Consider the following 26,661-nt stretch of genomic DNA (forward strand, 5'->3'; position numbering starts at 1 on the left):
TATACTATACACCTTTTGATTTCTTCTCTTAGCCATATATGTAACTTTAGCTGGATCTCTATATACTTGCAATTGCAGATTGAATGTCTTGAAACGAGTCCCTTGAATCGCATATTTCGGTGCAAAGTATTCAAATCAGTAGACTTTACATACCCCAAATCAACCAAGTCGAGATGACACTCTTAAGGCATCAAGGCATCAACCCACTCCACTCACCTGACCTGAACTTTTCCCGACCTCCACTTTTCCTTCTATACAACTCCCTACGCACTTGTTCGGCATCAATTGATTGGAAACAAGGGGCCAAACCATCCGCATCTCTCAATATATCGATTTAAAAAGAAAGAAAAGACCCACTCAACGAGAGAGAAAGAACAACCATGTCCAACCAACAAAACCAACCTTCGCAACGGCGCGTCATCATGGACCCTCACAACTATCAACGTCCGACGCCGACAGGGACGCGCCCTCGTCCGGTCCAGGATATTCGGCAGACGAAGGAGTATAAGGTCGCTGCGAGGCGGTGAGTTTTCTTTTCTTGCGTTTCCTAACCCTTCTTTGGGGTTTGTTCCGGTGGGGTGGGGGTTTTGGTTTGCAGTGAGTTGAAAGGGAAGGGAAGGAAGACTTGTCTGCTTGCTTGTTAGTTGGATGCGGCATTCATTTAACATGGAGATGCGATGCGGAAGAAGGGGGAATCAGATTAGGAAAAGACCCTACCAAGGAAGAATGACTAACGAATACCATTCTCGATGCAACATAGATGGCTTTCGACGATCGTGGCATTGCCGATCCTGATGTATACGTCTTATATGCTTTTTGAGAGGTGTATGTTCCCCCATCTACCCTTTATCTTTTGCTTTCTACCCCAATCATTCATTCCTTCTGCTTTTTATTTTGCATTTGCTGCTTCCCCGTTGCTCCACGGGGTGTGCTTGAATTTGCGTTTGGATGAAAGTTACCCACGGGTTGAATTACGCTGGCTGGCTATTGATACTAACGGTTGGGTTCATAGCGTACGGAAATAAGAGCCAGAGGAGGCTGCCTTCGACTACGCCTTCTGCTTCGCTTTGCTCGGGAGAGGAGAGTAAGAAAGAGGATGGGAATTAGATGTATGTATCTTCTTCTGGATGGTGGGTAGTGTGAAAGGGCTTTCAAGGCGCCTCTGTCTCTGTTTGATCCTGTTCTGTATAATAGATAGGTATGGTAGTCGCGCTGTCATGAGCGAGTTGGTTACCTGACTGGCTGGTTGGCTCATCTTGTTTAGATTCTACTCGGAAATGTTTATGTATCATTGCACTGCGGTTGATTCTTTGTATCACGTGTTTCATGGTCATTCAACCTTCATTGATCTCTTTTCTGGGTATTCTCTGCCGGCTTTTCCTTTCATGCTCAGTCTTCTTTTCTTTTATTGCTGCAATGTCAACCCGTTCATCAATCCTTCATCCATAAAGTCTTCCCACCTGTCACTACATCAAATACTTTTTCTTGCAATCCACATAGGTCCCTTTTTACATTGCATCCAACTTAACCACCATCAACAAAGACAGTCCCCATCCACAGGCGCAAGACGCACAACCACCCAACTCAAATTATCAGATCAATTCTCCACAAACTTCGGAACCGCACACATCCCCAGAATCAACGTACTCATCGACCGACTATCATCCACATGGCCCACGAACCCGACGTACCCACTCGGCATCTTCTCCGAAACGCCGTCGCGCACAACAGTCCGCTTAAACTCGTGGATCACGATCGGGCTGTCTGCGCAGCAGAGGTCCACGCTGGTGCCTTCGTCGTCGGAAGAGACCCAGTCGGTTGGATGGAGGGGGGGTGGTGGGGTGAGGTTTCCGTCGTCTGAGTCATCCGCGGCGGTGGTGAGGGCGTGATGAGCTGCTTGGATGAGGTTGAGAGATGCGTTGTTGACGTTGTGGTTGTTGTGGTGGTGGTTGTGGTTGATCATGTGTGCGTGCATGTGAGCGGTGGAGAGGTTCATGTCCAGGTCCAAGTCCTCGGTTTCGGAGGCGGAGTCTTCTCCTTCGATGGTTGGGATGATGATGCCTGCAAGTGCGACGCCAGCTTCTTCGTCATCGTCATCATCGTCGCCGCCGCCCTCCTCCTCAAAAGATGATCCCATGGTTGTAGTAGCGGGCGTGGAGACGGTAGCAGCAGGACTGTGAGTGAGGAGAGAATCTGGGCTGAAGAAGGTGCTGTTGTCGGAGACGGCGTCGTCATGATGGGTACCGTCGTTCATGTTGACATTGTTGCCAACAACCAAGGTAGTAGTGACGATAGGATGAACATCCAGCACATCCACCTCGTTATCCTCCACGTCAGCCAGGAATCCGGCGTCCTCGTCCATCTGCATCGACTCATCCCCACCCCCTTCCCCAACGAGATCAGTAGGAACGCCCTGAAAATACTCCATCTCCTCCCCGGCAAACGAATACCCATCCCCAAAATCACCCCCCACAGCAGTTCCCTCACTCTCTTCACTCTGCCAATCCTCCTCCATCTCCTCGTCCGTACTCGCCGTCTCGATGCCAGTCGCATCTTCATCTGAATTCTCATCAAAATCCCCACTTCCATCCCTCACCCAAAAAGCACCATCAACACCCATACCCATACCAGTAGTAGCCGAAGTAGAAGAAGTAACCCTCTGCCCCCCAATTGGAAACTCCCCCGTAGCAACAACAACCTTATCCGCCAACTTAACATTCCGCAAAAACACGCTGCGGAAGCAGTATCTGACGCGGTAGACCCGTTGCCCGAGTTTCCGGAGCACGGAGGCGCGCAGCTTGGTTTTGACTTTTTGGTTCGTCATCCCGCTAAGGCGCCAGGGGAGGTGGAAGATGTTGCGCATGAAGGAGTGGAAGAGGATGGGGGTGGAGATGGCAGTGCTGGGGAAGGAGAGGGCGAAGATGATCGTGTAGATTCTTCTCCCTGGTTCCTCGCCTTCTTCGCTTTGGGAGTTGTTGTGCGCGAGGTCAGCCAAACGGATGGCGAGTGCATGGTGGATAGGATGGAGGATGGCGGCTGAGGAGATGATGAAGCCAGCGATTCTGGGACCGTACTGGACCAGGATCTCTTCGAGGGTGTCGAGCGAGGTGACTGTTAGGAGGTGTGCATCTCGAGCGATCTTGGCCAGTAGGGAGGTGTATGATGAGCGGCGGACCGGGGGTGGAGAGGAAAGCGGCTGGGAGGATGGAGAGGATGATAGCGAGTCACTGTTGTCTGAGACTGCTGGGGTGGTCGGGCTCACGATCACGATGATCGGTTTGGAGGTTGTTTCGGTGAAGTTGGAGCGGCGGGGACTGGTCTGGGAGATGTCTGGATGAGAGGAGGCCATTTTGTCTGTGGTGAAGAGGGGGAGTGAGATGGGAAAAGATTAGATGAAAAGACGTAGGGTGGAGAGGCTGAGAGGATGGAAGAGATGGTGGGTGTGAAATGAGTCTTCTCGCTAGCAACAGAACGAAGGGGTCCTGAGCAGGTGAACCTCTGTTGTCCAGTGCTCTGCTTTAGTGCTAGCTAAACCCAGGCAACCACAGGAATAATCACAACAAGTCGGTCATTAAGTACATTGCACTGTCTAGCAGAATAAATCTAGTTAAAACATTCGTCCCAGTTTCCTCCAGAACGAGCAAAGCTCAATCCCCGAACAAAGTCCTCCAACTTGCACCGACCCAGATGATCCGTCTTGCAGCCATGAAGAGGCACCACGCGATCATTGACAAGCACGCGCACCAGGGAGTCAGATTCCCCGCTGCACTGCATGGCCTCGATATACGCGCGAGCCCCGAACGGAACCAACCAAGCAGACGAGTATCCATCGGTTTCCTTGATGGTCTGCACGGTGGTTTGAGACAGAGGCTTGGTACCGTTATACAGCCCTAGCGCAAAGAAGGTCGACACCATCAGGTTGTCGTGCGAGAAGTCGGCATACAACGCAGCATCCACAGGGAACGTGGCCGGATTCGAGTCCAGGGTCCGGTTGGTGCTGGTATGATCATGCACTCGGCTCTTCGTCAATCGGGCAATCAGCTCGTTAGTGAACCCAATCCCCTGAGCCGGTCCCAGCGAGTTTCCAGCGCCATAACCATAATACTTGCTCAAAGACCGGTAGTAATCGAACTGCACCCATTCGTCGTGACTGAACAGCGCGCAGAACGGTGATAGCTCGCTCGCGTCGGGCGTCGCCGCCATCGTCTCAAACGAGCACAGATCCATCAGACTGATCACATTGTCATTCGACAATTTAATCCCCGACATGTCAGCCTCCAAACGGCGACGGATCGCCGGCGCAAACACTCCCATGAACTTCGCCTCCACCTCATCCGATAGCTCGCTGTTCTCAAACGCCGTACAGACCCCATGATCCAGCGTGTTATTGAACCCGTCCGTCTCCGGGATCACGACGCTAATCACCGGCGCCGTGTGGTTCTGGCTCCCCTCTCCTCGATGAGAATCCTGCTCTTTCGTCCGCTGGAACCCCTCGATGAACTTCTCCCCAGACGCCACCACGCGATCGGACCCGGAGGCCCGAATGAAGGGCACATTCCGCCGCGCGAGCGACGCATACCGTCGATAGAACTTAACGCCCGAGTCCACGAGCTGGTTCTCCCCGAAGGTGGTCAGGTTGTCGCTCCCCAGCGCGTACGAGTAGCTCTCCAGAAAGGTATACTTGCCCGTAAACGCGGTCGCGTTCTTCTGGATTGCTGCGATCAGCTTCGCGTACTTCTTCGACTTGGACTCTGTCGGATACCGCGCCCCGTGGCGCGAGAGGACCTGCGCAAAGGTGAGTCGACACTCGCCCGGGATGTCCGCGGGGAACGCCGACTCATTGGCCAGGGAGAAGAACGGCGAGTACTGGCCCCAGAGGTGCGAGATCTGCGGGGAACATTGATTTCCGTGGTCCACGGAGTTGCAGGAACCCCTGGGTTGGTGGACGACTGAGGAGCCGGAGACTCTATAAACCTATGTTAGTACGTACCACTATTCAACCGCATACATCTAATTGAACAAGATCCAGGAGACTTAAGGGAGAAGGGAGACTCACCCCCAGAAACACCCAATCCAAAGAATCAACGACAGCACTGCAAAACCCATACTGCCTACTACGAATAGTTTCCGAACGACAGCCCGCCGACGGGTCTGCCGGACCAGACGGCCCTCATATAGGACGAGCCCCCTCATCATGCGCGTCTCATAATGAGAATCAGGAGCAGTTGGCCCTGTCGATCACAGGCCGAAGCGCGGGCAGCACGCACGCCGTCCGGAGTCGGACAAAGATTGGATAAACGGAAGGGGCCGGTTGTTTCAAGTGTGGAACTGCAATTAATTGCAGTCGGCGCGCTGGAGTAGTAGATTGGTAGGGCTAACGGCCTAGGTTCACTCTAGGTAACCGGGGTGGTTCTCCCCATCCACGTCCTGAAGAAGGCAAGAGAGAGAAAGAGAGACGTCGGTGGTTTGATTTGCTTGTGCGACGGTCCTTACCTCGTAGGCTTATGCCAGACACGTCAGGCTGGGCACCTCAGGCATTCAGGCACCCAGGCCTCTGATAGGCTGCTCGGCGACCACGTGGGTTGTCGGTTGGTCGGTGCCTGGGTGCCCGAGGTATGTGGATATCCCCTTTCGGGACGAGAATTAGGGCTCTCGATTGTTCCATTACTATATGAGATATTTGACAAACAAAAAGTCGAGCAGACCTGCACGAGCGAAGAGGCCAGGAATATTGTCGGACAAGTGCGAGCTAGCCAGAGCGACTTCTCCCCTCGCAGACGTGCATCGGAGATCCGTCCCTAATTGCTTAGTTGGTCTGGCATAGATTTGGACCCGAACTGGCCTGGGTCCACAGGGGGGGATCTTCAGCAAACTGACGGGGTACACTGCAGTGGACGGCTGACAGGCTAGTGAAACAATGTTCAATATAGGCTGAAGAACGTGGGAACAAATTTGGCCGGTATGTGAAGAAATGCATACATAGTTGTCTCATGAACGAATGTTTGACAATCTTATGCACAAAAGCCCGACGCAGCATCGATAATATGTATACGTGATTTGGAGACCGAGGGCTCAGTTCTATCATCCTTGCTACTTGCACCTGCTAGTTAACATTAGCATAAGGTTACATCGCGACCTCTCCACTCGATTGATAACAGCAACGATCTTCATCCGATATCGCCGACACGCGACTCCGTCCGTCCGTTGGCTCATGTTTTACTTATTCACTGTTCACTACCAGTACATCGAAGCTCTCGTATGATTCTAGCTTTTCCTTTCTTATTCTCGCAAACGATTTTTATATGTTTTCTTATATTCTGGATGATTGATGAGAAACCCGTTGAATCCCCGTATGATTTTATAATACACAGTCTATGGCGATACGCACCATAACACAAGCCAAATGGGATTCCAAACGAGCAGTCAACGCAGCGAGCGAGCGAGCGAGAAAGAAAGAAAGAAAGAAAGAGAAAAGAAGGAAGTCTCGCTCTTCCTCTCTAGCCTCACTTGACAGCCAAACTCTATAGAAACCCATGGCATCGTTTTTGTCTAAAACAGTTCGCAACCATGCAAGTAGGACAAAATGCCAACAACACCAGCTAAACATCAGAGAAGCCTTCCCAGTCGCCCAAATCGAGCAAATTCAACCACCCGGGCAACATTGGCAAAACCCATGCCGTCCTAAGTAGACTCGCGTATAGAAAAAGAGAAAGAGAGAAAGAAATGTCCCAAATAACAAAGAATATGACCGGACAATTAAGAAAATAAAAAAGAAATATCCAGAAAAGTGAAGAAGTAATGGACCTGGATTCACCAGACGAAGAAAAGAGCGAGAAAAAGCAGAATCCCGTTTTGTGTTTTCGCGCCCACTCGAATGCACCCGCCAACAACCAGGTTGATCACGCTATTGTAAGCAATGCTATCCAATGCAGTGGAGCCCTCGCCTCAGGCGAGATGGAAAAATATCATGCAGTCTTGTATCGAGATCCGAACACCAAGAAACAAGAAATGAAATGTATATAAGGAAGAAAAATAATATCCAAGGAAATGAAATAGATCAGAATCAGAGCTTCAGTCTGAGGAAAATGCTTCGTCACCCTTCAAGGGTCAAAAGATTCGCATCCGATAAAGTCGAGATGGCGAGACAGAGTCCCCCATGGCATTCTCACGCTCCTATTCAAGAACGAGCCCAAGTACCCGGATATTGAGATAACGACTTGGCCTGGTGCTCGTCTGCGAGAACTCCACGTTCGGCGTGGCTGATAGCCGACGAGGGATACTGCGACGACGCAGAGGTCCAGCCTCCGGGCATTCTCGCAGACGCGAGGGGGGGGGTGTTCGAGGAGGATGGCAGCGGTCCTGTCGGGGCATCTCCTACTCTCCTCATAATGTAGTGATCACGCTCTGAGGGCGTGTTCTCGACCGACGATCGGAAAGCCCGAGGCGAGGCTGGCCGGGAAGAACCCTGGCCGGCAGGCCCCAGTCGGCTGGCCTGTTCACGATAGAAATCCCTTTCCGATCGATAGTGGTCTCGCTCCTGCATCAGGGTCCGAATCTCCTGGTTCTGTCGCTGTAGAGTCTCGGCCTGTTTGCGAATCTCCTCTTGTTGGGCGGTGATCTTTTGCTCCATCTGCATCTCGTTTCTTTTCCGATTGCGGAACCTCCTTGACGCATCGCTGTTGGCTTTCCGCTTCTCTGCCTGACTGGATGAGCCCGACTTGAGATCCAAGATGCATGGGATCATCCCAGGTAGAGGAACGTTTTCTGTCTGGCCTGATGTTGCTGTTGTGGTGTTTGTTGCTGCGGCTGCTGTTACCGCATCATCCCCGACATGCCTGGTTCCAGATACGACGGATGGAAGACGAGGCACCGGGTCCTTGGCCGACAGAGAAGACGAAGCGATGAACGGTGGAGCAGGGGGCGGTCCCGACATACCATTCAACGACGGAGATGACCGGCCGAATTGACTGAAGGAGGAAATAGGCGTGGTAGGGCTTGTCTCCTGGGGACTCAGATTTGGCGTTGGAGCCGCACTCGTTCGCCGGCTGTGAAAGGTCGGGGTGGAATGCATTGATATGGACACCGGCTGCTGATGTACTGGTACTGAGTGAGCCTGTCCGGGAACCGACTCAAGAGGCATAGGGGAAGTAGGCGTTGCCGAGTACAACCCCGGTCGTGATTCATGGGCCAAGGGAGACTGAGAAGCACTGAGTTTTCCGGGAAGGCCAGCCCCCGCGTTGACAAACCGGGCCGACGGCGAAAGAGGTGTACTCATTTGACGATTTCTCATTCCAGGAGAGGCAGACAGCCGTCGAGCATGAAGTGATGGCGAAGGGAGATGGACAGAGGGAGATGAGGGAAGTCGCTGGTGGGACGCACGGACGGACGCCTGTTCCCCCAGTGCCTCTCGAGAAGCCTCAGCAGGGCCTGCGGCAGTTATCGAGCCCGGTTTAGCAGGGGGGTTCAAGATGGACTGAACGCCGATGGGACGAAGCTGCGTCGATTTCAGCGGGGGTTCCACCGGAGCCGATGGATTCCACGAAAGAGGCCGAGGACGCACGGGGTCACGACCGTCCACAGTCGACTCGTCCTCTACGCGAGGTCGTTTCTTGTCGAGAATGGCGTGGGAGTCTGATCGAAGAAGAGCATCGTCCGCTGCAGGGCCAGAAACCGAGGAAATCTGCGACATATGCTCCGAGTCTCGTTCGATGGACTGACGCAGGGACTGGGGGCATGGCGCGGGGCCCCCTCTCTCCAGCTGAGTCTGAGACTCTTGACGCGGGGCGTGAGAGAGGGAGCCGGTCGGTTGGGAAAGATGGTAGCCAGACAGCGAATGATATTGGTGAGAGGAATGCACCGGGTTGGGGTATGGAGGGCTAGTCAACACACTGATCCCTAGAGCAGCCACGGTGGAAAGAGGGGGGGGGGAATAAACCGGGGGAAAGGAAGGAAGAAAAATAAGGTGCAATCCAGATCAATGGGAGGTAAATAAGAAGGTATAACTTGGATTTTAATTCATGCAAAATCCTGTCTCCGTCTGGTTCCGTGGTAGGAGAGTAATGTTGTAGTAGAATATTTACTACAGAATGGTAGGCCAAAATTATATATACCAAAGGCAGGAATCAATCCAGGCGAGAGAAAGGAAATACAGGAAGGATCAAATCTGGAGGGACAGGAAAGGGTGTTTTATTGGAGAAGGATTGCACTTAAGAGGGTGTGAGAGAGGAAGAGAGAAGAGAGAAGAGAGAAGGAAGAAAGAAGAAGTCGGGAAGGACAGGAAAATTAATAAAGGACAACGGAGATGTTGAAGTTGGTGATTCCTGGATTATTATAAATTTCCTTGATCATAATCATTTAAGAGAGAGAAAAAAAAAAAAAGGAAATATCAAAGAAATATAAAATACCAGAAAAATATTAAGGGAAATAAGGTCCAAAAAAATAGAGAAAAAAAAACATCCGATTAGCCCAAAAACTGAAATGCAAATCAGAAAAGCCAGAGGCAAATGATTTGTTTAATTTTCACAAAATGAAAAATGATAATAAATCAAATGCAACGAGTAAATACCTAATAAATCTGATAATTACCAGTCGGTTCCCGATTTTCCAATGCAATCCTACATAAGTTCGCCGTGACGGATTGGCTTCCCAGCAGATCGCCGTTGACCTAAAGCAGGCCTTCAATTCAGCGGTGTGCAATATGGAGAGGGGAACCCAAAAAATACAAAATATAAACAAAAATTAAGGAAAATAAGAAAGAAAACCAAGGGAAAAAAAGATTTGGATTCCAAAGCGGGTGGGACCCGTGATGAACCACAGGTATGGGATGGGACAACTAAGAAAAGCGGATCCAGCGAGAGAGAGCGCGATAGACTTAATTGTCCAGGCAGCCCAGTCCATGGCGTACCGGCAAAGTACCAGGATCTTAGCTGCATCCATCCACCTCATCACCTCAGAGGTACTGCTACCCGGAAGGTACCCCCGTACCGTTACCCCATTCCGTAATGTCGTCTCCCGTCATGTAAGGTGGTATGTACATACCTTACCGGCAGCCTCGGTATGGTACGGTACCCCGTACTGACTGATGGATGATGCTCCTACCTGTAGGAAGGTATCTGGTACATCTGTATGTACATACACCTACTTCTCTTAGGTACACCCGACAGATGGATGCATAGACTCGCCCGAAGGTACCACTATAGTCGCCAAAGGGGAACCGCAAACGCCATATGGGCCCCGGGGAAATCGGAACCTCACCTGGCTGGGCCCTTATCGGTACCGTCATTGGTTGGCCTCATGTTAGCCAGTAACCTGCAAGCTAGAAGGAAGGACTCTAGGTAGAATCCTGGGAAAACACCCGCCTGGCGGCATGCTACCGCCGACCCAAGTGCCGACGGAGTAGGAGAAGGATGATTTCCTTTCCTCAGATGGAAGGGTGCGAAGCTATAACACGCCATACTGATTTCCTGGCTCGACGGTGGGAATTAATTAATGAGTTAATTTACCCAGAGGACCTAGGAAGCCAGAGAGAGATTCCCAGTCGATGACTTACCTAACATCACCGTCAATCCCGCTCTGTCCGCCACGACGTGAAATAAAGTAATTTAAAAACAAAAAAAGAAAAAGAAAAAGAAAAAAATACGGATACATCAAAGACAAAGCCCACTCATGACGAGCTAGCGTCCTCACTAAAATGTAAAATGTGGAATCGAGGCTGGGGAAAGATGCAAGTGAGCCGGATCACTTTCGACCACGCCGACGCCATGCCCATGCCCACGCCCACGCCCATGGATGTGGGCACTGGGTAGTGGGCAGTGAGTGGGTGGGCAGGATCGGTGGAGGCCCGATTCTCTGTATCGTCCAGTCAACTGAGTCATCCGGCCTTTCGGTTACAACGATATAATACAGACCTTCGAGTCCATACTTCCTCTGGTAAGGTGTCGGGGTCTTGGGTTGTCTCTATACTAGTCGGCTCTATGCTGAGCTCTCGTTCTCCCTTACCGCCTCGATAGATGATAAAACAGTTGGATGCTCGTTTCAACACCGCCTTGGATCAGACCACTTCATGTTATCAATTGAAAAGAAAAAGCACGGGTCAGAATCCTACCTCCCACGAGAAGGATTTCCACCTACCTTTCCACTCGTTTAGGATGGTAATCCAACTAACAGCCAGAATGAGAGACCCCCTCCCTCGATACCCAGTCTCTCTCTCTCTCTCTGGTTGGCTATCAGAAAAAGGAATGATCTCCCATTCATAAAATGAACAGTCAATTTCGCATGCTTGTTGATTGATTGCTCTGTGCATTAGACCGCAATTAGTGATACCAGTCCGGCCAAACCAGGTGCCATCGGTGACTTACGTGCATCCTTCTTGCTGATCCGTGGCGACTTTCGAAAGTTCCTAGATACATAGTGTCCTTCTAGCTGCACGGGCTGGAAATGAACGGCTCGTCCCATCCGGCTGCCTAGGAACACTAATTAACCTTACCACGGCTGTAGGCTACCTGCGTGTCTATCTAGTAGCAGTGTCTGTCCAAAAGGCACCGAGTCCGCCTGGCTGAAAGAGAGAAAATAGAGTAAAATAAAATAGATAAAAATGAAGACCTCCCTCGCCAATTCCTTCTCAGGAACTAAAACGAGGCGTCCGTCTAGCTTAGATCGCCAAATGGGGTAAAGCCCCTTCTCCGGCCAGTCAGGGTATATGACGAAAGGCTCAATCACCATGCTTTTGCATGCATGCTGAGGGCGTGCTTCACTTTCCTTTCCCCGAGAATTAGATGACGGACGAGAATTGCTTTGCTGCAACCACGGGAAGGTGTGCTTAGGTGGTCTGGAAGTATCTCACTACGGATCACCACCAGTATTCGTTCTCGTCCTCCCTATTGCCTCTTACCTTGCATTTCCTTTCCACCCGGCGTTGCGTCGCTCGCTTTGCGCCATTAATACATCCCAGTAGGTAACTAGACGTGACGACGTTATGGCCAATCGACCACACCTTCCGACCAAGGAAGGCTCGAACCAACTTACCCAAATTTTGACCACCGGGTCGTTTATAGTTATGATTATTATCTCACGCGAGGCAGAGAGCAGACAGATCATTTCCAGAACTTGGGTTTTCCTCAACTCACCTGGACCTTAGTGGTCCACGAAGCATTCTCTATCTGTCTCTTTGGGCTTTGTTGCTCAGCAAGATCGGGCCAAATTTCGTCCGGAGGCGTGTTTCAGCTACGTCATGATTGGGCATCAATTCGAACAAAGTTTACTGGGCAATGCCACTATGGCGCGGAGTCCTTTTATGTCTGGTGTGAGCATCCGGGGTAGAATCTCACAGTCACAAAAGCCACAAAAGCAAACTCGCGTTGGTTCCTAATGTGCTGGTGGTATAGGCACCACTGCTAGGTCAAAGCTTTGGATGCGAGCAGCGTAAGGAAGCTGTTCCCGAGAAACCAGGGCGATCGAACAGCTTGGGGCAACCAAAATAGAGAGGGAAAGCCTTGGGGACAACCTGATTTAACACAGTCTGCGCCCAACTAGAATGAGTTATCTTCACGCAAATCGGTATTCCCGGATAGTCGATTTTGGGCATCCTGACGAAGAAGAGTCGAAGTATGCTCCGCCTTGGAATCCATCTGCACCAGACGTTGGAAGAATTCCACGGTTCTGTTATTTTCTCTATTTTTTTTTTCTCTCTTGAAAGATATCAGTTTTGATGACACAAATTTTCTTTCTCTTCTTCCACCCCTCCCTACTCTGCGTGTTTAGTGAGAATTACGTGGGCGAGGGACGTGGATGGCTGGCTGGGAGGCCGAAATTTGGAGGAATTCCCGAAAAAGAAAATGCACCCTGAGGCACCCAACGAGGATAAAAGGGGGACCAAACAAGGGAGAGAGCAAAAGGATTGGGGGGAGAATCACTTAGCGATGATTCAAACCGATCTATCAAATCTGCGTGTCGCTAGTACCGATCGGAAAACGTAATTCTAGCTGTAGAACTAGAAACAGCCTAATATCTGCGTTGAGCTTTTGAATGGCCATGTAACGTCGGACCGACTAAGGTGCCAGTCGAGCACCGATTCGGTGGCGTTTCACTCTTGGATTTCTCCAGAGGATCCTCGAGCTGGAAGTGTCGACTCTCGAACGCTCGGGTGGGTTTTACCCTAATGAAGTCAGTTAGACGGTCGAGCTAGAGGCAAAGCGAGCCCACCGAGACCTATTCCTTGGCCGGTAGTCCGTGCTTGTCTACCACGCAACAATATTAATATTGAGGGTGAGGCGCGGGTCAGACTAATGAATTTTATTGGTTTCAACTTCCAACCCCCCCGCGGAGAAATACATGGGTGCAAGGACACCAGTTGGGGAATGATCATCGAGGAGAGGAGTGATGGTGTATCGTGATGGCGATGATAGTTCCTCAGGACCGGACGCAATTGCAAGTGAACGGGGATAAAAAGAGGGGTCGCATGAGCCAGATCAAATGGTGATCTCAAGCGTGAACATTAAACCAGCAAATAGTTGATGAGTCCGTAGTCCGTACGGAGTACAGGTGCCGTAGATCGTACGGGCCGCCGAAGTGCCAGAAACGCGTGCTTTCGGTTCTGGAATCATGGAATGAGGGAAATCCGTCGGTACGCTGCGGGTCATGTGTGTCATAAATCATATGGTAGCTTAAAGGTTTAGCCTTTGGGTGGATGGTCCATTCAGCTAGTCAGTAATTAGCTGGTTGGTTCTAGTTTAGTTCGGTCTAGTTGGTTGGGTTAGTTACTTGGTAGTTTATCATGCCAGACAAAACTATTGCCGCGGACAAATCGGTGATTGCTGCCAGGGGAAAATGGGACAGACGGGACGAATTCCAAGAGTGGATTGATCAAGAGCACCAGGACGAGATGGAAAGGAAGAGAAAGGAAGAGAAAGAAGGAGGGATGGGGAAGGGGAAGAGGGTCCGAGTTTGGACGCGATTACTCCGTAGGTATAGTGGAGGATTTCGGCAGCGATGAATGACCACCACTATTGGTACTACTGACTCTCTCTCCAGGAAGACATTCGATCCATGATACGGAGTAGTCACTTCAGAGGAAAGAACCGATGATCTTTCCCAAGTCTTCGAATTCAGGAACGGACGCCAACAAACGCGAAAACCTTTTAAGCATCCCAACCGGAAATAGAATCCGCCTTGTTCTGAGCTCATTTCTCTGCCGGACAGTCTAGTGCCGCGCAGCTAGAAATTGACTTTTTTTTCTTCTCTTCTCTCCGGTGGATACTATCCCAGAACCGACATGGGAATGACGGAATCATGGCGAATGTGCGAGACGGCGAGTGGATGCATTAGTCCCGACGCCTTAAACCCTCCCGGGTTTGGCGTCGAGGGACGCTCGAGATTGGGGGCGCGTACCATTCCCAGAAATGCGGTTCATGGGGTGGTCAGTATCTTGGTTTACTTTGCCCCTTATCTCAAACACTAATCCGGAGTGCTAAAGGGGTAGCAGTCGCCCGTAAGCTGTAGCACCAAGGAAGGTACTCCGTACTCCGTACTACTATGTACTACTAGTAGTCGTTCGACAGGAGGAATGAAGGGATTCGGCGTGCGTTCTCGAATCTCCGACATGCCTGCACGTCACAATTACTCTTGACTAACGATGCTAGTCAAGGTTCCCAGGGGCCCCATGAAATCATTGACACCGTAAGCAATAATCATATTGTGTGAGAGGGCAATGTGCCAAATATGTGCGATCGGCTTCTCTTCTCACCTCTTATGGGGGACTTTTGTTCTTTTTTTTTTCTTTTTCTTCTTCCTTTTGGGGTACCCCTCTCTTACCCTTTCTTTCTTTCTTTCTTTCTTTTTTCTTTTGCCTTTTTCTTTCATCTTTCATTAGCCTCTACTGAGTAAATCCAATAAATTGTCTCTGTGCTCTGTCTGCATTACAAATCCGCTTTGGGTGCCGCTGCAACCGCCGTCACAGTATATTGGAAGTGACAATCTTACTCCAACTTGCCCGCTTTTTGTATTTTCTTTTCTAATTTGTTTTAATCTACTCCGTATATCTATTTAGTCTTATTGTCTTGGATCCCTCTTATTCTGGCCGAGTTGTTCAACAAGTACGGTGTAGACAGGCTACTGCAAACACTACGCAGTACCACCAACTCATCGGCCATGGATTGCGTGCAGAAACACTGCCCGAGGTGCCTGACCTTCAGACAATCAATCATGCAGTATGCCGTCCTCAAAATTGAGTTGGAAAAAGAAAAGAGGGAAACAGAAAAAGCAAACACACCAATTACACTACATATGTACGTGTTATGTATGTAGTTATTGTCTTACGTACAGTAAGCCCTTCAGTAATACATGATACTAAATAAGTACTATCCCAGTACTTCCACGAGTGCTGCATCCGCCTGCAGGTCTGGGACCATCAGCACGCTGGCATTGTCTAGTCACAATCAATGAGATTCTTCTTCTCTCGGGTCCAGATTACCCCCTCCCTTACTCGCTAGGTGGCACCTGTACATCCCTCGGATGCATGTGTGTATGTACATGCATGCAAGACTGCACACACACACACACACACACACACACACACACACACACACACACACACCCACCCACCCATTCACACTTGTCGGTCGCCAATTTGTACCAATTCGTATGGACGGAGGGAAAGTGATCGCGTTACTTTGACCTCCGGCCGGAACAGCGCGTTCTGCATCCGACATCTCAGATCCCAGCGATAGATTGCATCCCATCCCTCCCGCGTCCACCGGCGGCACGGGGGCGTCTCGGTAGCAAATGGGATATGTGTGTTGATGATTCCGGGGGGCGCTTCAACTACATAGGCCGGTCTCCTGCAGCCGGGATTGTCCTTCTTTGCATGTTTAGCTGGCTCCCTACTCAATGCTATGTTTATACTCATGTACGCAGGCGCCTCGGTGGTAATTATGTACTTTTTTCTGTGTTAGGATTATCCAGTATCTCCTTCATTGAAATGTCGGTACATGTATGAATACCTTACCTGGAGTTGTACACTACCTGGTATCTGCTTGCAGAGCGAGTTTTACGCCGGGTACACCGTTAAAAAGTTCGATTGATTATTTTCTGTAACTTATGTATTTTTTTCTTTCTTTCTTTTTTCTTGTTCCTGTTTTCCAATTTTTCGATATATTTCGTTTGACCTTCAAGCCAGCTCAGCGGAAGAAAAAGGTCCAAGGAATCGGGTGTAATCCGGCTGGGCTCGTCTTTTTTGGATGTGTAACATTCTCACTTTGGACATTTGCCAAAACATTCCCCCTTGCCTTGTCCAACCTGCCGGGTTCTTGTCCACTCCCTATATATCAAAAGACCACAGTATCAGGGCCTAGCCCCTAATGGATTGAGACAGAGTGTATGGCCTCTAATGAAAAACAGGCTGGAACCCATGTAATTACTATGTACAGTAGGTACCTACCTACTCCGTTAGGTACCTAGGTATGTAGTACTCCGTATACATGTGTTTGTATGCAAAGTCCGTATCAAACTGCCAAAATTACGTCATTAATCATTTCCACGGATGACCTGTCGAGCCTTCAGTCCTTCCTTTTCCCTTCCAACATATCACCCAAACTCCGGACTCTTCATCAACCATCCCGTCTGATCCAAAATGATAGCCCGCAATATCACCAAGGTATGTTTGATTCCAAATTTCAATTACAGTAACTTCCCGTGTGATTGTCCCTGGAGCCACCAATTTTGACCCTAGGAACTGCTTACTCCCAAGACCCGTGGCTGCCTGGGTTTCGGTTCCTGCCCAAGCCTTGGAGTGATAGCAATTATGGCTTACAAGCACCTAGGAGCTCGTCCCGGCTCAACAGAACTACATGCGGACCCGCAAAGGATGATTCTAGCGCCATAAGGATGCTCGTTCCATCCATCTTCTGTCAGAAAATAAACTGGGCAATAGTCGCACGATTTCATTGATCCTATTTCCATTGGTCTCTCGCTACGCTACCGACTACTAGGATTAGCTCTGAAAGCGAAACTTGTTCTTGGGCTGACCCTTGATTCCCACATCAATCTTAAAGAGTCGGCCACCATATCGCACAGAATCAGGGAATTGATCGTCGTTAGCCTCATCCTTGGCCGTAGTGATGAACAGCTCCGTCCCCACAAAGGCCGGACAAGTGATATTTCTGGTGGGCAGCGACACTTCACCAATGAGCTTTCCTTCGGGCGAGATTCGGATCACTTTACCGCCTCCGTAAATCGCACTCCAGATACAGCCCTCCACGTCGATGGCGAAGCCATCGGGCTCCTTGGGCTCTCCCAGGTCATAGTGGACACGCCGGTTGCTGATTGCCCCGGTTTCGGCCTGGAAGTCAAAGGCGTAAATCTTTCCCGTGGGTGAGTCGGTCAGATACATGGTGTCGTTGGCGAGGTTCCATCCAATCCCATTGGGGATGGTAACCTGCTCCACCATGCGGTGCAGTTTCATGTCGGGGTCTAACCGGAACAACACACCTTCGTTGACCGGCGTCTGCACCTTGGGATCATTCATGGAGCCCGCCCAAAATCGACCGTGACTATCGACCGCTCCATCGTTGAAACGCATTCTGTTTTAGTTCCGGTTCCGGATGAGTCAGATCGAACGGGGATAGGCGGATCGCAGAGGAGAGGATTTCAATGGAGGGAATCAGGCCTTACCTGGCTGCCTTCTCCGGCTCGTTCTGGATTTCCCATGCTTTGCTGATGTACGAGAGGTCTCCCGTGTTGCGGTTCACAAAAGCAAATCCCTCCTTCGCCGCCACTACTATCTGCTCCTGGTTGCTATCATCAACATTTTCGATGTTGACAGTTACCCTAAACACACGCCCCCCGGTTCTCCACGATCAGCTCTGAAACATGCCTACTCGGGAATGGAATACCCTGCGGGGACTTTCATCGACACAGTGGAAGGGAAATGTGAGGGATTGCCACGCACCCGATCGACGCAGTCGTGTCCAACGTCTTCAGAGAGCCTGGGCCTTTAGCCAGGTCCAACGCATAGAGTTTCTGCTCCCAAATGTCCACAAAACGAAACTCATTTTTGTCCTCGTCAAAGAAAGGCCCTTCCAATAAGGTTCCCGCTATATCGACGTACGGCTAACGGGGGAAACAAAGCGTGAGAACGAGCCTCTTATTTTCGATGTGTCTCTGTACCTAGGCCTTGACCAGGGTACCACAGAAGCACCAACACATAGGGGCCTTAGGCATACCTCAGAAACCGTCCATCTTTGGAACGTGGCCATGACGATAGTGGGACAGTTCCAATTCCCTTGTCTCCGCTGGGGGGTTTCGGCTTTTGGGATCGACAATGACGGCAATTTCACCCGTCGAATAGAAGACTGACAACGATAGCAGAGAGGTAGTACAAGCAGAAAAGGATCAAGCTACTCCTTGCTCCAGAGGCAACTCAATCGTTCAGGAATCGACGAGCAACTCTGTCCTCGTCGGGCCCTTACCCGACTGGCCACGTGACGAGCACTGCGGGGTTGTCGGCCCCACCAGGGAAGTGTCAAAACATCATGCCTTTCTAGGCCTCACTTCCGCTCGCCTTGAGTTTGATATGCCTCAAAGGTACTGTATGAGGCGCGTGTCTCGGACACCTCCCGGTTAGACCTTAGGTCGGAAGAGTGAGGCAAATCGCTCTTTCCTATATACGGAGTAATGTCAAATATCCACTCATTATCCACCATGATATCTTTCTGGGCTATTAACGTTGGCGCGTCGGGGTATTAAGCCCAAGGCTGGCTATGATAGCAGTCAGTTACGGATTGTCTGTAATAGGGAGCAGTATCAAAATGGGGCGGCATCTATGAGCTCTAGTGCTAGGTATATTCCTCGAAGCTACGGTGTACGTCCTTAATTGGACTTATGGAGGTTGCGAAGGCCAAAGACGGGAATCATGTTTGCTATTGGGCCACTTCGGGTCCGAATGAAGTCCGCAAATAGCACCGTTAAGATTGCTAGTTCGGTCTATTGGACTTGTCAGTTCATCTTACAATGAAAGTTGTGCAATCTATCATTCGAAAGATACAAGCTGAAACCCAGTAAACTTAAATGTCTCGCTCCAAATAGTACTATTGTTAGAACCTCCACACATGTACGGAGTATCGACCGTTTAAACCCTGGCTGATAACCTATAATATGGCTGGGCCTGAAAGTATACTACCAAAAGAGTTTATACTACTCCGTAGATCAGTACATGATATTTTGCTCAACGCAAACTTCTGATGCGAAAACAAGAAGCTCTACCTAGATTATCTATCGAAAACAGAGCGTACATTGAGGGCTGAAACGATAGCCCTTTGTTCCTGTTGCTATTACAAGCTTTCTTGAGATGTATAACTTTTGGAAGGCTCGGCTGTGGTTTGACAGCAAGCCCGAGCAACTGACATACGATTGCTTTTAGCCTATATGATCTACCCGCCATACTTGATGTCAAGTTAGCAAACATCTTGAATTGATACTTGTTTGAGGTCGACGTGCATTTGACATAAGTACGGAGTACTCCGCATACTTAGGGTTTTCACTCTGTCGGATGTGACATATCCGATTGTGTGAGACATCAGGCTAGGGGCTAGCCAACATGCAAACAAGAAAAGGCTTGGTTATAGGTTCTAGGATTATTCCAACCGTCCTCGTACTTTGTTATGTCTATGCATCTTTAGTTGGTTATTTGCCTTATCGTAGTCACCTTTCCCTGTTAGGCAGGCACCAACCACCATCCCAGCGATGCTTACATAAAGGCAGCCTGCAGGACAGACAAGAGAAGAACAAAAGTTGGCCTCGCATTCATTCCCCGATCGAAATTCCCCATCTCTCTCCATCCCATTCCCATCGTATCCTTGTCTGAATTTTTTCCTTATTTCCCGTCCCCACCCCATTTTCATCCAGGCAGTCTAGTCTCTTAGTCTAAAGTACGTTCTTTTCCCTGCTTCGGCTCCTCCTTCTTCGCTTCCCCCGTCCAAACCACACTAAATCAACTAGCACCTATCAGTGGGTCGCCACGTTCACCGCTCTATTCAAGGGATGCGCGTCGATGATGTTATGGCTCGAGCATTATCTGCGACAGATAGCGGCCTCGGTTATTCGTTAAGTGGTGTCTGGAGTCTGGACTCTCGACCGAAGGAAGCTCCCTCTGGAGCTGCAGCTAGTGGTAGCTACGGGGTAATCTTGTTACTTCTCTTCCATCATCAGCTCTGCCACTGACTCAGGACTTCCGTAGATTAACCCTCCGATAACCGAAACAAAAATCAAAATCAAAATCAAAATACGGTCGACGCTCCTCCCAGTTCTAGTTCACTCGAGCTACCTTACCAAACCCAGAAGCGTAATTTTCCGGCCGAGTTTCTGGTCAAACTATTGACTCCGTCGGACCTTTGGTAGACTTCATTATTGAATTCTGCAACAAGTCAATGTCTCCACCACTTGAGCTATCATATGTCAGGTGAAGAAGACTTGAGGAGTCCGCAAAACGTGAGGACCAAAAATTGGGAGAGGGCAGCGGCCAGCAACGGCTGCAACGCCAATCTCATTTGAGGGGGAAAATAAGAAAAAGAAAAGGAAGGTCCAGTCTCAGGAAGCCTCTCATTAACGTTTTGATTAATGGATTCAACCCAGAGCTCCCATGGAAATTTCCACCATTCCATCTCAATCTCAGCAAGTCATCATAGCAACATAGCTACCAACTTTTGGAGCGTTAGCTGACAGTTGTCGGGGGGCGGCATCCTTCCCGTGTTACGCCTCATTTGTTCCAGACAAGGGAGTCGGTGGGGAAAGAGAACCCAAAATGGGGCGATGCGAACGAATAGGAACGGATCCGACCTGTTTTCATCTGGGGCCGTTGGCAGTCTGGAATCGAATATCTAGCTGCCGGCAGCTATTTCCAAGGCTTTTAGAGCAGCTGCGTGACAGAACACAAGGGCGCTTGGGCTTGGGACTGGATGGGTCTAATGCCGGTCCCTGGTTTCTGAAGCGTTCCTTAGATGCAGAGACGGCACGCGTATCCAGGGTCTCTTTCCCCCCGAATGGCCTTGGAGGTGTCGATGACGGACGGGAGTACGGAGTAGTATTATTATTATTATTATCATTTGCCCCTTTCCTACCAGTGAAAATCCAGCCCTGTGACACAGCCGTTGTGTACATTCCTGCATTGATCACCGGTTCTTTTTTTTTTTTTTTTTTTTTTTTCACACTGGTCTGTCGAAGGTCTGTGCCAGACTTCCAGTTGAGGAATTCTTTCCTGCGTTACCTGATGACCCTGAGGTCTTAACGGTATCGAAAATCACATACATCAACAAAGACCCAAATGGTTAGGGGAAGAGACACGGAAAAAAAAAGGCACCTCCACTAGCGCGTTCACCCATTCCTTCGACGGGGTACACTAAGACAAGAGCCACCCAATGGTTTGACCTCCGACACTGAATGGCATATACTAACCACCTTCAAGGAGCGAATTATTTTACAGTTTTTGGGGACAACACCGGACCATGCGTTGTCCGCTTGATAATACCCAAGCGGTGTGCGACCAATGACCCAGGGTCAGACCGACGTTACATCATGATTGGCGAAAGGAATCGATATCCTCGAACAGAGTCGACGACTCTCACGGGAGGAAACGGTCCGTTTGAACGGATGTCCACGTCGTACTCCGAAAGAAAAGGCCTGGGGTGATCGGCCCTATTGGGGCGATCGTACACCGAAGCAAGCTAGATGGTCTTGTCGATACCGAGCTTTTTGAGCACGGAGTACGGAGTCCAGAGGGTCGATTACTCGCTGCATTCCCTCTTTCATTCTTGGCGTCGGTCGGAGAGAGATCCCTCCATGCAGATTGACCTGCACTGCCGCTGTAGGCAACAATTTCTCAACGAGTGGGGAAGAGAGGCAGCTGAAGCCGCCCGGATAACGTCGATGATGCATCATCGTATTTGCTCGCTCTTCAGATCATTAACGTTACTCCTAGTACTCTGTACGCAGAACGGAATACAGGCGTGGGAGGGGGAAAATAAAAATAAAAAATTGCGGCCAAAAGGAAGGCAATCAAACCGCGGCCTGATAACTCAGGTCAGATCCACCCATGAGAGAAATCGGGTGGAAGAGAAAAATGCGGTGTGCCCTGTAAGCTGTCAGGGTAACTACAGAGTACGGTTTACACTGCTGCGTATGCTCGCTGGTGGTTGGGAGAGGGGATTTTTTTTTTTCCTTTTCTTTTTGAGTTCTTTTGCGTAAGTGTCGTCTCACACTCTTTTCCCCCTCTCTGGGCACTGACCTTCAGTTCCCAGTTGATGTGCGACCGTTGAGTATGAGCCATCATGTTCCTGGCCCTGTACAGCAACATTTCTATTTCCATCCCATGTATGCAGGCCTGTTAGACCGGCAGCCGTCAGCATATGTCTGTCTGTCTATCTGTCTGTCCGTCTGCCTGCCCGTCAATCTGGAGTCTGGATGTTTGGGCAAGTGAATAGACAGCCTCACATGACTGATTCTTCATGCATGCACGACCAACGCAGGTAATATTTACATGGTTGGGGAGGGCTGCAGGACCCGACACACGTATGTATCGGTATGTATGGGCAGGTATCGGACGGTTTCGATACATACCGTACATGACTCCGCAATACCCGGTACCGTCACCAATGCTGCCTAATGATGTACTACTCGGGGTTTAGGTACAAGGAGGTACATGGCGGTACATCAGACCAAGAACCGTCGTCACACCTTCATGGTAGTATTTCTGAAGTACACGCATCTACACTCAGATGTACACTGTGGACAGAGGTACTGAATGGCTTGTCCCCTCCGACCCCCGCCTCTTTCTACCCACCTGCATCTGCATCTCTATCTTTTTTAATCCATGCCTACCGAAGAACGCGAGCTAAAAGGAAGGAGTGGCTCGGTGCCACGACAGAAAACCCATACCTACCTGACTAGAGGCGCGATATGAACCTAGGTTCCTAGTTCGGATGAAGGAAGCCCACATCAGTACCCAGAAGATTGTACACCGTACATCGTAGGGCCTTCCTACAGCAACCTACCTTACGGAGTACACACTATGTGTACAAACTGCAGTGCACAGGAACTTGCAGTTGATTATCGTGGGACTGATTGGATCCGTTGGCTGCACTTGTCGATCATAGTTGGTATTCTGCATGGACGAATCATATGTCTCATCACGCTTGGCTTTTTTTTATTGGGTGAGATTGCGATTTATCTTGCCTTGTTTTTGTATGTAAGGAGTACTACGGGGTATATCTCAGGACTCCAGTCATACATACATACAGAGTCGGTCAATACCTGGGTAAGTACCTATGGAGTATGTGTACACAGCATGTTCTTGTGGAGAGTGGGTTCATTCTGACTGATCTGTCTAGCAGTTTATACCTACCTACCAGTCAGTTGTCTCAACTTTCTACAGTATAGTTGCTGCGCACTGCATCCACAAAGTACAGTAGTACAGCTTACTAGACAGTAAGACACCTATGAGTTACTTTCTAACCTACCTACACCGTATGTACACTCCCAGCCCAGTCAGTTGAAACATGTAAAGCATGTAAGATGTACCTAACTAAACTAAGAGAGAGAGGGAACCCACCTACCCACCCATCCTGAATCCCAAATCCCAAATTAAAAACATAAAAACCAAACCCAAAAAGACGCATTCTTCTTCGGGTGTCATGCATGTATATGCAATCCACGATCCTCCAGTCCCGTCTCCTGTAGTTATGTTGTCTTCCACTCTTGTTGTCTTGACGGAGAACGGAGGAATGTGCACATCAGACTTTGTACGTGGTTACTTTGTAATCTATACATCTATATAACCTAAATTTAAATAATGATTATAATACTGTACATATGTACTGTACTAAGTTAGATATCTATCTAGTAGTTACTTCCTTAGGTACGGATAGATTGTCCACGTATCTCTCTCACTCTACACTTATCCCCCCTCCTAGATTTACTTAACTAGTACGTGCATAGATCCAGGATTTAAATTAGATTAGCTAGCGTAGATTGGCTCAGGTAGGTATGTAGGGTAGTTCGTGCGTGTCATCGTCATCGTCATCCTGTCTAGTGCCTACTAAGGTTGTCGACACGGTTGCGGTTTAAGGCACCTGCTCACATATACACACATACCCGCCGCAACCACGCTGTATATCGTATGGACAAGACAAGAACAAGGATGAAGACTAAGGGGACGACAAGAATATGACTAGGGAGTAGGAAAGGCGTAAAATAGGGCAAGACAAGGCTACCGACCCGCCATGACTAGGTAGGTAGGTACCTGCGAGTGCCAGCTCATAGGGACTCGTGGCCATGTGTATGCTCTGCGCTGTGCTGTGCTGTGCTGTGCTGCATGGCTTAGCTGGCTGACTTGCATGGTTAGTTACTTTGATGTGTACTGTATAGTTAACTATGGGTCTGGGTTTGGTTTGGGTTTCAGCTGAGGAGGGTTTGCTGTTCGATGTGTTCGTGGGAAAGTCTATGTATGGATGTACATGCCCTTACTAGGTTACTTGGTAGGCTTGTAGGTGCGTATCTAGAACAGGAATCGGGCATGTATATATGTAGCTATTGAAGAGGCTGAGGCAGGGTTTGAATTCTCTCCGTCGATAGGCAAGCGGGAAGACAGGCAAGTAGGTAGTCAGGACGGTTATGGCGTGTTCGGCGTGTAGGGATTAAATGTAACTCATTCTAGCTAGGTGGGTTTTCATGCTGCGGATTCCTCGGTTTTTACTTCGCCTTCCTTCTTTCCTTTGGATGTAGGTATGTAGGTACTGCACATCAGTGGCTACCTGTCTCATCTGGATACCCAGATATCTACCTAGTATCTACCTAGTATATGTGTATGCAGGTATGTACGACAAAGTAGGGAAAGTGGGTCATAAAGGAAGAGCCCAAGGAAATTTCCTAGAATAGACAGGTACGTACGTGTTCTTCGGCTGCGCTGTGCTGTGTTGTCGTATCTCTTTCTTCTCTCTCCGTGGTCAGGTACCTATCTGAGGTTTTTAGGGGCATAGGGGCATAGTATGTATTGCATGTGTCCCTTATAGATGAAGAGTTGGCAGTTTCGCTGCTGGGTTGTTGTTTATCTACTTACTGTAGGTAGCTATGTGGGAGTTCTCAATGCAGGGGAAAGACCATTGATAAAACTCCGTTATCAAAATGATAGAAATAAACTACTTGAGATGACTACGAATGTTTCACTAGGCCCTGTATCGCTGAATGACTATGAAGCAGTAGGTGAATAGCATGATATTCGCAAGATTATAACCTCAGGCACCCAAGTTGCTGGTGGAAAGAGCGGCTACGTAAATACTTTGCTATGCCCTTTTATTATGTCTAATTTTCTTCTGCTTTCTCTCCCACTATATTAAGTATATAACACTATGGATATTAAAGTTATTGCTTAGGTAGATATGCATAGACATAGATATATAGATGTGGATGGTTTACATGTAGGTTTACATAGTATATCATACAGGATTCTTGTGTGTTGTTTGAAGTTTAATGTGTTTAAATTTGGTATATTTCTCTCCGGCTGATTTGTACTTCATTCCCATCCTACATCTTTTATGACAAGTTCTATTGATATTCATTCACGAATAGTGGATCTGACAATCAGATCACTTCAGTACTGGGGTTACTAAACATATAATTACCTGTTCTATAACCTGACCTATAAGCAATCTTTAGGATAAAGTCTTCATCTATGTAGGATGCAATATTTGTTGTGTATATGTCTCTGTTGCGTCGGGTGTCAGGGTATATATAGACGGGCGGTTAATATTCTGACCTTGATTGTTTACTGTTTTTTCTTTTTCTCTTGGGTTTATATACTAGCATGCCCTTCTTGTGATATGAATGAATCATAAAATAGACATGTATTACGCACTCTACTGTGCCGTGCTGTATGTATGTACTTGAAAATAGCTCTCCGCTGAATCTGATTTGTGCCATTCTCAACAGATTAGCAACCATAACAGCACTATAAAAACAGTAATAGATCCTCAAACTCTATTCATCAGAAACACATCATTCAAATCCCGTATAAAAAAAATAAAAAAAAGCCAACCCAAACTAAAGTAACTTAGAAAGAAAGAACACTCACCTGATGTATGTATGTCCCCAAGTACGAACACAAAACAAACCAATCTGATCATGCCACATCACGTCATACGGTGTCCTACCTCCCGACCTACCTACACAACCTTATTCATATATACCGGTAGATAATCTTCGGATAGCGGTGTGCAATTCATTAGACTTCTTACTCACTTGCTTCCACTTGCAGACTCGGTCTTGCTCTTAGGCTGGTCTATCTGTCCTGTCTACCTGTCTGCCTCCCGGAGATTTTATATTTGTTTTTTGTGCATGGGATCTGCAGGTTGGGTTGGTGTTTTCTGCATCATGATGATTGTGCATATATTTTACTGAGGTGGCAGGGTTTAGTAGGTAGGTAGGTAGGTAGGTGCAAACTTTACTCGTGAGGATGAAAAAAAAGAGCCGGGATATGAGATGGATGAAATAGCACATGCACGGTAAGTAAATACACAGACGCATGAAGTTCATTTCGGGTCGTCATTAACTTTTAACCAACCTAACATATATTCTCCGAATTATGTCAGTTTGCTCGCCCATTGCTCATTGTTGCTAGGACAT

General features: G+C 48.8%; 4 protein-coding genes across 4 annotated transcripts; all 4 read right to left on the minus strand.

Moving 5' to 3' along the window:
• Nucleotides 1–1,597: 1,597 nt before the first annotated feature.
• On the minus strand, nucleotides 1,598–3,349 carry KD926_005226 (uncharacterized protein; the record flags this gene model as incomplete). Its single annotated transcript, XM_053098466.1, has 1 exon — nucleotides 1,598–3,349. One exon carries the CDS (start codon nucleotides 3,347–3,349, stop codon nucleotides 1,598–1,600), a length of 1,752 nt encoding a protein of 583 aa, XP_052957601.1.
• A 254-nt stretch (nucleotides 3,350–3,603) lies between these two features.
• KD926_005227 (histidine phosphatase family protein) lies at nucleotides 3,604–5,196 on the minus strand (the record flags this gene model as incomplete). The annotated part of the gene is made up of 2 exons (XM_053098468.1): nucleotides 3,604–4,966; nucleotides 5,057–5,196. 2 exons carry the CDS (start codon nucleotides 5,194–5,196, stop codon nucleotides 3,604–3,606), a joined length of 1,503 nt encoding a protein of 500 aa, XP_052957602.1.
• A 1,981-nt stretch (nucleotides 5,197–7,177) lies between these two features.
• KD926_005228 (uncharacterized protein) lies at nucleotides 7,178–8,689 on the minus strand (the record flags this gene model as incomplete). The annotated part of the gene is made up of 1 exon (XM_053098469.1): nucleotides 7,178–8,689. The coding sequence occupies one exon, from the start codon at nucleotides 8,687–8,689 to the stop codon at nucleotides 7,178–7,180; it is 1,512 nt and encodes a 503-aa protein (XP_052957603.1).
• Nucleotides 8,690–16,984: 8,295 nt separating this feature from the next.
• Nucleotides 16,985–18,248, minus strand: KD926_005229 (SMP-30/gluconolactonase/LRE family protein; the record flags this gene model as incomplete). The annotated part of the gene is made up of 4 exons (XM_053098470.1): nucleotides 16,985–17,573; nucleotides 17,665–17,820; nucleotides 17,942–18,102; nucleotides 18,216–18,248. The coding sequence occupies 4 exons, from the start codon at nucleotides 18,246–18,248 to the stop codon at nucleotides 16,985–16,987; spliced, it is 939 nt and encodes a 312-aa protein (XP_052957604.1).
• Nucleotides 18,249–26,661: the final 8,413 nt, after the last annotated feature.

Source organism: Aspergillus affinis, assembly GCF_023601865.1.
Source record: "Aspergillus affinis strain CMG 70 chromosome Unknown NODE_25_length_320802_cov_86_012257, whole genome shotgun sequence".
NCBI lineage: Eukaryota > Fungi > Ascomycota > Eurotiomycetes > Eurotiales > Aspergillaceae > Aspergillus > Aspergillus affinis.